Source organism: Trachemys scripta, chromosome 7 (genome assembly GCF_013100865.1).
Source record: "Trachemys scripta elegans isolate TJP31775 chromosome 7, CAS_Tse_1.0, whole genome shotgun sequence".
Lineage (NCBI taxonomy): Eukaryota > Metazoa > Chordata > Testudines > Emydidae > Trachemys > Trachemys scripta.
The window spans coordinates 46228131-46241860 of NC_048304.1; the positions used below are offsets into that span (position 1 = coordinate 46228131).

The 13730-nt window shown below is 41.6% G+C and overlaps 1 protein-coding gene across 1 annotated transcript in view; it reads left to right on the plus strand.

Moving 5' to 3' along the window:
• Window positions 1-13730, plus strand: part of DOCK3 (dedicator of cytokinesis 3) — a 335434-nt gene that overhangs the window by 25595 nt on the left and 296109 nt on the right. The window contains exon 2 of the mRNA XM_034775725.1: window positions 478-562. Within this exon, the coding sequence (XP_034631616.1) occupies window positions 478-562 (85 nt within the window). The remainder of the gene's footprint in view (window positions 1-477; window positions 563-13730) is intronic.

Sequence of the window (13730 nt, forward strand, 5' to 3'; positions counted from 1 at the left end):
TTTCTCTAGTCCTCCTCCAGTTGGACTGCATAAGTAAATTGAATTGAATACTATTTTAAAAATATATATACATACATGAACGTTTTTTGTTGCTCTGTTGTTCAATCATGTAACAAAAGAACCTGCTGAAATTGTATGGGTGGGAACCTTAACTCTAAATTTCCCAACTTTTGTGAAATGAACTCACCCATCCCATTGCATCAACATAGTGGCCCAGATCCTCAGCTGATGTACATTGGGGTAGCTCCATTGAAGTTAGTGGAGCCAGCTAATTTACACCATATGAGGAGCTTGACCCTATGTTTTTGTTTGTTTTTGTTATTTATTTTTATATTTAAAAGGATTATCTGTGTTGAAAACCAGCAGTATTTGAAGGATAGCATGCACCTTAGGGGTTCAAGTGTCATTGTTCCTGTGTGTGCATATAGAGTAGATAGATGTACTAACAGTTGTTCCATCTGCCTTTCACTTTCATAGACATTTGGGCCTGGATCTAGTTCCTCGGAAGGACTTTGAGGTGGTGGATTCAGATCAGATCAGCATCTCAGATCTTTATAAAATGGTAAGAAACCTCAGGTGAAAGTCCTTTGTTTGTGTATAAGCATGGGGAAGAGATTTTCCTTTCCTTATTTATGTTGCTTGTTGTGGGGGGGACTAAATCTTTTTTTATTGTTTCCAACATTACTAATATTGGTCAGGGAGAAGGGGAGCGATTGGTGCTAGTCCTTTGCTGATGCTATGAAAGATGGGTATTTCTGTGTTTGTTACATATCACTCTATAAAGCTTCCAGTATCACTGAGTCTTATTATTTTCAATCTGAACTTTTTAAAAAATGAAAAATCAGGTCAATGGTGATGTCAGGGTTCTTTCCTGAGAGTGGTCTATAATAAGTGTTTTTCTCTGTGTGATCACTAGACTAGGCATATACGTACCACAACATGCTTGATTTATCAAATTCTACTTTTCAATAGGAAAAGAGGCCTTTTTTTGAGGTTTTATTATACTAGCTGTGTTAAATTTATTCTTTCCCTTTATTTTCTTGATTCATTGACTACATTGTAGTTTAAATTTGGCATTTCTTTTATCTCTTTAACTCATTGATTATTCTGGTAGTTACTGTCTTTATTTGTCTTTATTACTCTGACTTCTTGTTAGTTAAAACAACCTATATTTTCTTGTTCAAAGGACATAATTTTCTACAAATTTGGCAAAATGGAGAGAAAGAGGGGCAGGGAAAGAGAAGAATGTTGAATAGCTCTAGTAAATATAAATAGGGTAAACAAATCAGTTCTGGAGAATCAATAATAACTTGGCATTGGTTTCGAAACCTAACTAGTGGCTTAGAATGTGATTTCAGCCCAGCTGCAGTTTAATCTGTTTGCTTGACACATTTATCTGGGTGCAGTGGAAAAAGCACTAGGGTATGTCTATACTGGAGCTGGAAGTGTAATTTCCAGTTTAGGTAGACATAGCTGTGTTAGCTCTCATTGAGCTAGCGTGCTAACAATTGCACAGTAGCCACCGCTGCACTGGTAGTGGGATGGGCTAGCCATCCCGAGTACATACTTAGGTTTTCAGATGGGCTTGTACTCTGGGCAGCTAGCACAAATATGGAAATTACACCTCCAGCTACAGAGGAGACATAGCATATCAGTAGAGGAGCTACTGAATTTAAGGCTTTTAGGACTTCATGAAGAGAGAGACAAAACAATCAGATGTAGCTATAGCAATAACATTACAATCCAACAGTCTCTGCCATTCTCATGTCAGTGCTCCAGAACTAGCAGCAATTCCTATCCACTCATTCATTTTCTCATTTTTATTCATTTATGCTTCAGATATTATATAGAGAAATCTGCCATTAATATGCTGTGGCAATAAGACCTGCTAGTGTTCTATAAGGTGAGGAAGTACTACAAGATCTGTCATAACACCCAGTTTGTTAGTATCTTGCTCACAAATTGTTGTTTTTCTCACTTTAAAGCCCCATGCACCAGGCAGAAGTTTCAGAATGCCATACTGACCGATAACAACATGGTCTGACTGGAAAACAGGTTGACCTCTATAGCCTTCTACAGATAAATAAAATCCTACTTTGGGAATGTAAAATCACATGTCATTGTTAGTCTTGTTGAATATGTCATGGGTTTCTCTCAGACTGTCCTTAATCAGTTGAGAGCATACAAAAGATTACAACTCCCTGAAATTATCTTAAGCAGGCATTAATTTTGTTTAATAGGTGCTGTGGATTGGACAGAACCACTTTTTTACCATTTAATTGAATACCAAATAATCAGCAACAGTATTCATCAAACACTAGATACAAATACTAATCGTTAACATTCTTTGGATGTTGTAAAATCACACTGGTAGCAAGATATAGAGTTGATTAGCATTAGGCCTCCTTCAGTAAATATACCTTTTGGAGCATGGAGTGCATCAAGAATTTGTGCATGTGTCCAGTACATTCAGGAGAACTACTATTTGATGAAATTGCAAATTTCTATTCTTTGTTTTCACAAAAGACCACAGAGATGTTATAATGAATTTGGTGACAGATCAGCTGTCAATTTTTTAATAAGGGACTCACATTAAAAGTATACCTGTTTGCCTAAGTAAGATGATGCGTATCACAAGTACTTGAACTCACAGAGTGGCTGGATATGAGGGACTATGGAATACATTAATTTAAACAAAACCATTTCATCATGAACATAATTAAGGATGGAGGCAATATCGCTAAACTAAACTAAACTAAACAAAAATACTGTGCATTTAACTGGAAATGTTTATAGTCTTTTCCTGATAGTATAGTATAGGGGTGAGCAAACTTTTTGGCCTGAGGGCCACATCGGGGAATAGAAATTGTATGGCGGGCCATGAATGCTCACAAAATTGGGGTTGGGGTGCGGGAGGGGGTGAGGGCTCTGGTTGGGGGTGCAGACTCTGGGGTGGGGCTGGGGATGAGGAGTTTGGGGCGTAGGAGGGTGATCTGGGCTGGGACCAAGGGCTTTGGAGGGCGGGAGGGGGATCAGGGCTGGGGCAAGGGTGCGGGAAGGGGTGCAGGTTCCAGCTGGAGGTGCAGGCTCTGGGATGGGGCTGGGGATGAGAGTTTTGGGGTGCAGGAGGGTCCTCCAGGCTGGGATCGAGGGGGTTGGAGAGTGGGAGGGGGATCAGGGCTGGGGCAGGGGGTTGGGGCATGGGGAAAGGCTCAGGGGTGCAGGTTCTGGGCGGCGCTTACCTCAAACAACTCCCAGAAGCAGTGGCATGTCCCTTCTCTGGCTCCTATGCAGAGGCACAGCCAGGTGGCTCTGCCTGCTGCCCCATCTGCAGGCATCCCATTGGCATCCCATCCGCAGGCATCTCACTGGAATGGCCGGAGGGGGGCCATTGGAGCATGTAGGAGCCGGAGTGGGGCTATGCTGCGACTTCTGGGAGCTGCATGGAGCAGCTCCCGACCCAGCACCCTGGCCGGAGCACCAGAGTGGGGCTGAGCCATGTGGTGCGGCCCCCAACCCAGCACCCCAGCTGGAGTACTGGAGCGGGGCAAGCACCAGACCCTGCTCCCCAGTGAGAGCTTGCAGGCCGGCTTAAAACAGCTTGCGGGCCAGATCCAGCCCATGGGCCATAGTTTGCCCACCCTGGTATAGTATGATATAAAATAGATTGATAATATAGTAGAATGTTGAACTTAGGTATTTGTTTTATAAAAATTCCTTCATTTCAAGGAGTTCAGACTTTCAGCATTTTTAGGCATTGATACACTGATACATACAATGAAGTAAAACTACAATTTCACAGGCCTAAATAACTGTTTGGTGACTATGGAAGTACTGAGTTGTAGACTCAATAACACAATTTAAAATAAGGGGACCCTAGTTCTCCCCTGTCTCTAGGATCACAACATTTTAATACCCATCTTCCCAAATAAAGTGACTGATAAGAGAATTAAGCTTCTCAAATGTTAATATCCTAAATAGTGGGGTCCAACCTTAGTCCAAGGATGACAAGTTGAACAGTAGGTCTGGAAGGGAGAACCCCTAAATAATATCCCTTTGCTAAGCTGTAATATCAGGAACTGTTTGTGTAATTTGTGGGTGAAGATATTACTATTATTTATTATTTGTATTACTGTAGCATCTAGAAGCCCTAGTCATGGACCAGGACATCATTGTACTAGGTGCTATACAAACACAAAGCAAAAGATATTTTCTGTCAGGGGACCCCCTCACCTCAGTAAAATATTTGAAAATACCTAAAATGCAATCTAGTGCATTCCAAAGAAAATAGTAATTGTTTGTCATAACTATTTTTATGGGTGCCAGGGATAAGCCATCTCAGGCAAATATTTTTATTTCCCAATTCAAAGTTTTCAATGGCTTTTAGATTTACTTAGATTTAGATTTTAGAACTATAAAAATATATAATTAGACCAACCAATAGAGGATCAGTTCCCAGAAAGAAGGAATGAATTGGCAGCAGGAAGAGAAGAAAGCAAGAAGCAAAGAAGAAGAGGGGATAGTCCATTGAGCATTCTATGAATTAACACATTGTCAATTAGAAGTTTCGTACAGAGATTTCATCATGTAACAGTAGATAGTTGTTCATACATGGAAAGAAATAGAGACCATATGTTTTCAAAAACTTAAAATCTGTAAAGATTTGTGTATGTCACCATTTTCAAAGTGTAGTCATAGTTTGTAAGTCCATTTCTCTATGCATGGGAAATATTGAAGCTTTCCATTCTGCAGCACTGGTTTTTACTATTAACTTCTCAATTTGCCCTGTATTAAAAGGTATTAGTACAGGCTTCATATCAAACCTTGCATGACCCAGAAAACACCTAATACACATTTTAACTTTATGACTTGCTTGATTTCCTTGCACTTGATTCAAAGTATCTTTCTTAATTTGAATATTTGTGACATAATGAACGTTTAAATTGATTAATGTAACTAAGGTTCTATTGTTCTGGCAGAGACATTGATTTAGTTACTATGTGAAAGTTCCAGTGGGAGTTTTCTAGGTTAAAAATCCAACACTTGAGTGTTCTGGTACAGTGGCATTTGAGTGGCCTTGCTCCAGCACACTAGTGTCTCAGGTTATAGATGTTCAGTTCACATTTGGGAGGCTATCTCCACAACCTAAAAGGCAAAAAACTTAATTTTTGTTTAAATAAAAAGATAGATTCTGCAGAAACTGATGAGAATCCCTTATCAGGGAAAGTTTCATACTTGTCAACAACAAAGCTTTAATTGGCTTGTCAAGCCCTGCAATAAGATTTCTTAGTCTGTGGAATAGTCTTCCGAGAGTATTCATGCAGGGGTGCTGGAACAATTTGTATAGTGGGGGTGCTGAGAACCACTGGACCAAACTGTAAACCCTTTATATGATGGAAATCACTTCAATCCAGAGAGTGCGGAAGCACCCCTAGTTCCAGCACCTATGTATTCATGGGATCCTTATTGTTTTCCACATTTACAGAATTGGAAAATAGTACAACAGGGAACGGTATTGTACTGGCAAAAAAACAGATCAGAGTACTTAATCGGTCTTTTCCATCTATAAATAGTGTGAAATGAAGGCATGTTATATAAACCCTGATCATTACATTAATTTCATTAGCAAAATGTGTGGATTTAAATGTTTTTGTATGATGTGGCTTTTATTTAGTTTTAAGTGTCCTATCTGAGTATGCATGTCTTTGCAGCTTATGTACAGTAACTCCTCACTTAATGTCCTAGTTAAGTTCTTGAAAAATGCAACTTTAAACGAAAAGATGTTAAGCGAATCCAATTTCCCCATAAGAATTAATGTAAATAGGGGGAGTTAGGTTCCAGGCAATTTTTTTTTTTTGCCAAAAGACACAATATACATATACAGTATAAGTTTTACATAATTTTAAACAAACAATTTAATACTCTACTCACCAATGATGATTGCGAAGCTTGGTTGAGGCAGAGGTGTAGCAGGGTCGGGGTAAGGGCTTGCCCTGTTCCGTGCCCCCCCTCTTCTCCCAGTGCTCCTGCCAGGGAGTGGGGTCGGGGCGTGGGAGCTTGCCCGCTCCCCAGCTGGAATGCCAGGAAGGTCGAGTGGGGGAAGCCAAACAACATTATAAGGGAACATTGCAGAACTTTAAAGGAGTATGTTCTCTAATACATCAGCGACCTAATAATGAAAGGTTAACCAGGACGACGTTAAGTGAGGAGTTACTGTATGGCATTTCATTGTTCTTCTTCCAGTGATGGTCCCTATGTGTATTCCACTCAAGGTGCGCATGCACTCCATGTGTCTGAGACCAGAAGACATTTTCTAGTCGTGTCAGTTGGTCTGCACCTGCTGTTTTCTGAACTGAGGGCGTAAGTGACAGTGTGGAGTCCCTTTCAGTTCCTTTCTACCACCCATGGTTTGATGTGGAATCTCTTCAGTGTCCAGAGTGTTAGCTAGCGTTCTGATTCAAAACTTGTAGATAACTGTAAATAGTTTTTAAAATCTATTTTTAGATAATTTTATAGTTAGTGTAGTTTAGTAGTCTTAAGGGTTTCTCTCACCTTAACATTCACCTTTATGCAGTGCCTGGTATGTCCAGGATCCCAGGATTTAAGAGCTGCATGGCTGGGCTTTCCCAGTCAGCAGCAACCATGACATGTGCTTCTATGATACGGAGAAGCCCATATTCCTCTGGTCCTTTCTGAGCGGAACCCATCAAACTCATGAATACAGGCTATGAGGCCTAGTCCAATTCTGGCCTGTCAGACCCCCCATGCATCAGGCAGAAGCACTAAGAAGTGTCCCTCCGAGCATAGGTTTCAGAGTAGCAGCTGTGTTAATCTGTATCCGCAAAAAAACCAGGAGTACTTGTGGCACCTTAGAGACTAACAAATTTATTTGAGCATAAGCTTTCGTGGGCTACAGCCCACTTCATCGGATGCATGTAGTGGAAAATACAGTAGAAAGATAGATAGATATATAGATAGATATAGATATACACACACAAAGAGAGAACATGAAACAATAGTTGTTACCATACACCGTATAGTGTGTATGGTAACACCCATTGTTTCATGTTCTCTGTGTATATATATATATCTTCCTACTGTATTTTCCACTACATGCATCCGATGAAGTGGGCTGTAGCCCACGAAAGCTTATGCTCAAATAAATTTGTTAGTCTCTAAAATGCCACAAGTACTCCTCAGAGCATAGTGAGCTCTGACTCCAGGGATCACTGGAGCAGAGCCAAACAAAGGCATGAGGAGGGTAAGAGCAAGCACTCTCAAAAGACATGTGAGAGAACCCCTCCAAGTCCTCATCCAAAAGAGGACCTCCTCTCCAAAACTGTCTAAATTGGGTGAGATTCCATGCCCTGTATGGGAGTGTCAGGAATTTACATTGAGCACTGTGCTGGTTTCCCGGTAACAAAAGGCAAGAGCATCTCAAAACTGGCCTTAGCTAAAGAATCAGGGCCATCCTTGGTATCAGTGAGAGAAAGAAGGCAGTGGACACTGTTGGTACCAATGTGAAGGCAAGGCCTCCTACATCATTGGAACCAATGTGGAGAGAGAAGGAGTCGTCAGTACTAAATAGAACAGCAGTAAAGGCAGCACCATTGGTGCTGCTGAGGGAAAGAAGCCTGGTCCACTCTTGTTTCAGGGGTTATATATGCTGCCGTGGAGGACATTGCTGTCTACATGGATCCGGAATCACCAGTACTGTCAGGAAGTACGTCAGTTGGCCACTCACCAGTACCATCGATCATCTGAAGCATAAGACCTCCCATAGCAATGGCACCACTCATCAACATAAAAGCCCCCTTTTCCTCTCACAGGTCCAGTATTAGTGGGAGATCTTCACTATCCTGTCAAGACCAGGGGTCAGCCCCAGTAGAGGTGCTGGGATCTCATGAGCACCTAGCTCATTTTTCCAAGGCTTGGCACTTCCCTACATCAGACAGATTGGTTCTGGAGATAATTTCCTCTGGTTATACAGTATAATTCCTCTCCCTTCCCGCAACCCCGAGAAAACACTTCCCCATCCCTCTCCAGAGACCCTTCTCATGAGAGGTTGCTCAGACAAGGAATTAGACTCCCTAATCCATTTGGGAGCTTTAAAACCAGTAACTTCTCAGCACAGACAAAAAGGATTTTATTCAAGATATTTCCTCATCTCCAAGAAGAAAGGAGACTGGAGGCCTATACCAAATCTCAAACAGCTGAATATCTTTATCTACCATCTGCAGTTCAGAATGATCACCCTAGCTTCTGGAATCCTTTCACTGGACAAGAAAAATTAGTTCACAGCTCTCAATTTAAAGAACACTTATTTCCACATAGACATCCACCCTGTATGCAGGAGATTCCTCTGATTCACCATGGGCCTAGATCATTATCAACAGAGAGTGCTCCTCTTAGGCCTTTCAGTGGTAGTGAGACTATATATGAAGGTACTATTGATACTGTCATGGCTTGTCAGTGTTCCCCTTCTTCAATGACTGATCACGGGGGAATTCATATAAAGAAGAATGGGCAACAACTCTGTCCGTCCTGAATCTCTAACTCTTCTGAAGGCTCCAAGTAAATGTAGAAAAGCCCATTTTAGTTCCCACACAGACTACAGACTTTATTGGGATGACCCTAGACTCAATGAATGCCAAAGCATACCTACTTGAGGATATATTCCAAGTTTTCAGGGATCTCACTCAGCTACAGCTGAGCCCCCAGATGACAGTTTGATCATGTCTGCTACTCCTAGGTCACATGGCCAAGTGTACCTATGTGACACCTTTTGTGAGAGTTTGCCATCTATGTCTAGAAGCTTGGTTACGGAGCATTTAAGCAAGCACAGTCTGCACAAACTGATGCCGCTCTCCCACAGAGCTCTGGCTTCTCTCTCGTGGTGCGAGAACAGGAAGATAGTATGCATAGGTGTTCCCTTCATCCCTCCACTACCCACAGAAAGACTGATTACAGATGCCACCCTACTAGGGTGGGAGCCATTCTGGATGAACACGTAGTGCAGGATATCTGGACTCACCAAAAATCCCAATTGCACATAAACCTTCTGGAGCTGCATGCAGTACACAAAGCCTGCAAACAATTCCTACCATTTATCCAGACTTTGCATGTTCAAGACATATCAGACAACATGACAACAGTTTATTATATGAACTAACAAGGGGGAGCAAAGGTCAACCTCTCTTTTCATAGAAATAGTCACTCTCTGGAACTGGTTCATTCACCACCAGATCACCCTGTTAGCCATGCACCTTTCAGCAGATACTTCTCCAGACATCACTAATGGGAACTACAGAACTTGGCGATACAAAGAGCAGTTTACATCAGTGAAGATTCCCATTTGGGGATCTCTTTGCATCTCAAGAGAACAAGAAATATCCAACCTACTGCTCCAGAGTAGCTCCAGGCCATGACTCCAGATGGGACACATTTCTAGTTCAGTAGTTAGGACAACTGATGTATCCTTTTTCACCCATCCCACCTTTACTCAAGCTCTGAGGAAGATCAAAAACGATAGAGCGCTGGTGATCCAGATTGCAACTAGGGGTGGCCCAGGCAGTTCTGGTTCCTGAGTCCTTGTGCTTGTGCATCCATATTCAGCTCCTCTCCGACATACTGACTCAGGACAAAGGCAAGATGAAACACTCCAACTCAGGCCATGTCAAATCTACAGGGACCATAGTGGCATAGTTACGTTAACGTAGCTATGCTGGCATAACTCCATTATGTAGACACAGTCTACAGCAGCGGAGGTTTTTTCCCTTTGCTATAGGAACACCACCTCCCTGAGTGACGTTAGCTAGTTTAATGGAAGCATTTTTCCATTGACCTAGCTGTGCCTAGGGATTATGTCAGCATGGCTACGGTACTCAGGGATGTGGATGTGTAGACCAGACCTCGGAATCCTTCCATATAGCAGCATGATATTTGGATGGATGACAGACCTAGAAAAGTCATGGTTAGAGGCAGTACAACCCATCCTTAGCAGTAGTAGAAAAGATTCCACAAGGAAATATTACACTGCAAAATGGAAAAGATTTTCTGTGTGGTGCCATTGTTGTCCAATATCACCCCCCAGAAGATGCTGATATCTCTACTATTCTGGATTACCTCTTGCTTCTAAACATGTCAGGACTATCTCTCAACTCCTTGTGGGTATGCTTGGCAACTATTAGTGCCTTTCACCCTCTGGTGGACAGCCATTCAGTCTTTGCCCATCCTACTACAATACTGTTTCTGAAGGGACAGAATCTTTCCCCTGATACTGAAACCTTCCCTGATATGGTATGTCCACCAAGACCTGTAAGTGTTAATGAAAGCTCCATTTCAACTCTTAGCCTTGTGTTTCTTATTTCATCTATCTGTGAAGGTTGCCTTGCTGATTGCAATCACCTGAGCCAGAAGAGTAGGTGAACTGGGAGCTTTTGTGGCTGTACCAGCTTATAGTGTCTTCCATAAGGACAAAATTTCCCTGAGGTTACCCCCCAAATTCATCCACAAAGTAATTTTATCTAAAGCAGGTCATCCATTTACCTGTCTTCTATCCAAAACTACATGCCACCAGAGAGGACAAGAAACTACACTCTCTGGATGCATGATGACCCTTGTCATTCTATCTACAGAAGACAAAACCCTTCAGGAAATCTCCTGAACTGTTGTCTCTTATATGGTACATATGAGAGGGCAAGCAATCTCTTCACAGAGACTTTCCACATGTATTTTGGGTTGCACCATCCTTTGTTATGAGTTAATGGCCGCCCATCTCCCACAAGATACGAGGGCCCACTTGACCAGAGCCCAGGCTGCATCCGTTGCTTTACTTCAAGATATCTCTCTTCTGGAGATCTGTTGAGCAGTTCTGTTCACACCTTTGTGAACCATTATGCTCTTGCATGATCTTCTACAGTAGATGCATCCTTCAGCAGAGCAGTCCTCCAACTGGTGGTAGAGCAGATGCAGACCAACCTACCCTCATCAATGAATACTGTTTGTGAATCACCATGAGTGGATACACATAAGGACCATCACTTGAAGAAGAAAGGTTACTTACCTTGTACAATAACTGGAGTTCTTTGAGATGCATGGTCCCTATCTGTATTGCACTATCCACCTTCCTTCCCTTCTACTGCAGAGCCTTGGCCTATGGCTATTCGCAGTAAAAAGGGAACAAGAGAAGCAGTCAGTCCAACTGCCACTTATGCCCTCAGTCCAGCGCTCAAGGAGGAGAAAGAGTGCAGCTGTGGACCAATGGAGTCTACTAGAAGAAATCTTCCAGTCTTGGGCACATGGAGTACATGCACGCTTCTAATAGACTACAGATAGGGAACCACACATCTAAGATAAGCTCCAGTTATTGTACAGGTAAATGACTTTTCTTTTTCATCTCCTCTCTTGTCAGAATCACTTTGTCTTAGGCCTTGTGAATCAGGTTACTGATTACGAAGCTGAACAATGTGGCTTAACATGAACAAAATGTATCTAAAATTGATGTTGTTTTTTAAGAAAAACAAATGACCCTTTCCATATGAAAATGTGCATGTTTTTTTTTAAATGGTATAAGCTGAATAGTATTTGTTGGTATATAAATTGTTTTTAACCTGTATCATATTGAAGGGAAATGTATTCTGAGTTGTGAAACTGTTCCACAGGGCTTCCTGTAAATCAGCTTGTAGTTGGAATTGCTGCTGGATTTAATCTACATCGGTCAGTGGTATAGGCCCAGCAGCACAGAAGTAACAGTGGGACACTGTTATTTAGCAAAAATGGGCACAGGAAAGAAATAAACAGGACACACATCTCTGGAGATATCTGCAGATCTTTAGAAGGGTTTAAATCTAGCCTCTAAACATTTGTTTAGCCTTCGTTTTGATTAATTGATCGTTTATTTATGCATCATTCTGAAATGCCTACAGGGTGAGTACTGTAGATGGGCAGAAGACAGAGCTACTGATCATGTTTCTTCCATGTCTTAGCTGTTTGTCTTTAAATTGAACTATTTTATTTTTAAGTTAAGCTAAGTAATATATTAGGATTTCTCACAAATACACTAGTTTTGAAGGGAGTTTTGAAGTGGAGAGAAACTAGAAATAGACTTGCAATGAACATAGCATTTGATGTCAAAACAGCAAGATACGTAGGGAGTTCAAAGAGAGTTGAGCTTGGCAGCTTTTATACAGCTGTTATACAGAACTGGAAACCTCTCTAAGCTTTTTAAAAATATTTATAAATATATAATAAAAATGAAAATGGCTTGTATACATTAAAAATTCCCCACAATGTGAAGCATTTTGACTTTGCATGCAAATAGACACAGTGTGGATGCTCATCACCTAGAACACTACTGACTGGGGCTTTGTAGATGCCCTGAGGGAGGCAAAAAAACTCATCTTTGCCGCCATCACAGCCACAACATAAGATTAAAAATGTTTTATAGAAGTGAGACTCAAATATGGATTTGAGGCAAATTCTAGACATCTTCCATTTCATGTCATTTTTTGCAGGTCATCTGTGTACTATGGTGATCTGTGAGGGTAATGGAGGGGAGAGATATTTGTAGTGTATAAGTAGGAATAGTGTTAGTCAAATGCAAATGTAATGTGCTGTTTGGGCTTTTTTGATGATTTCATAGTCGTACACCAAACTCTTTATAGGCACATTGAGACCTCATCATTGAAACTCACTGAGAACACCTGTTCCCTCCTTCTGGGGGTAGAGATGGAGTGGGAAGAGGGGAAGAGGATGCAAACAGTTCAGAGAACAACTTTTTAAAAGAGAGGGGGTTAGAAAAATAAACAAACAATAAATATATTCAACATGGGGATCGAAACAATCATTTTTCATGGTTGAAGGATACATTGCATAAAAAACCCCACAAAACTTTAGGAAGGGTGTTCAAAAATAATGAAGTATAAGATTAATAAGCCATACTCTAATAGCCCTATTAGTCATTATAATGTAGCAGTAAGCTATGATGAGTCAGAAATAGGAGTGGGTGTGCATTAGTAGGCTATTGCTGCAATTCTCTGGTGGTTAAAGAAGACAAAAGGCCTTGGGCTAGATCCTAAAATGGGACTTAGTCTAAGCATTGCAGTGCCTAAATTTTAGTCACCCTGCCATCTAATGGAATTTATAACACTGAACCAGGTACCCTGTATAACTCCTGCGGAGAGTTAAGTACCTAAGAATGGGATCCACAAATGCCAGCAAGTTGAGTGGGGAGCTGTCTAAACTAACTAATATGAAATGCTAAAGACCTAAGCCCTGGTATGACCTAAGTCCTGCCCCTCAAAGGAAGTTAGGCGCCTAAGTCCAGGTCTGAGGGAAATGCCTATTTTTGTTTGAGATTCACATGAACCTTCTCCTGCAGCTAGGCACCTAAGTCCTTTCTTGCAAAAGAAGGTGGTGGGGCTGCTCTTTTTAGCCCAGTAGTAAATCATTCCTGGGTTGTGGGACAGGATTGGAAGAGGGACTCAAACTTAGGTCTCTCACGTATTGGGTGAATGCCCTCGCTACAGGGTTAAAGAGTCATTCTTGCTCTTTCTCTGACCCAATAAATATTTAATTATTTATACAAAGTAGAGTGGCTTCTACAGGAGAGCTGGAGAGAGACCCAGCCTAGACTATCCGGGCGGGGTGGGATTTGAGCCCAGGTCTCCCATGTCCATGGGGAGTGCTCTCACCATTGGGCCAAACATTACAAGATGGAAGCAACATCA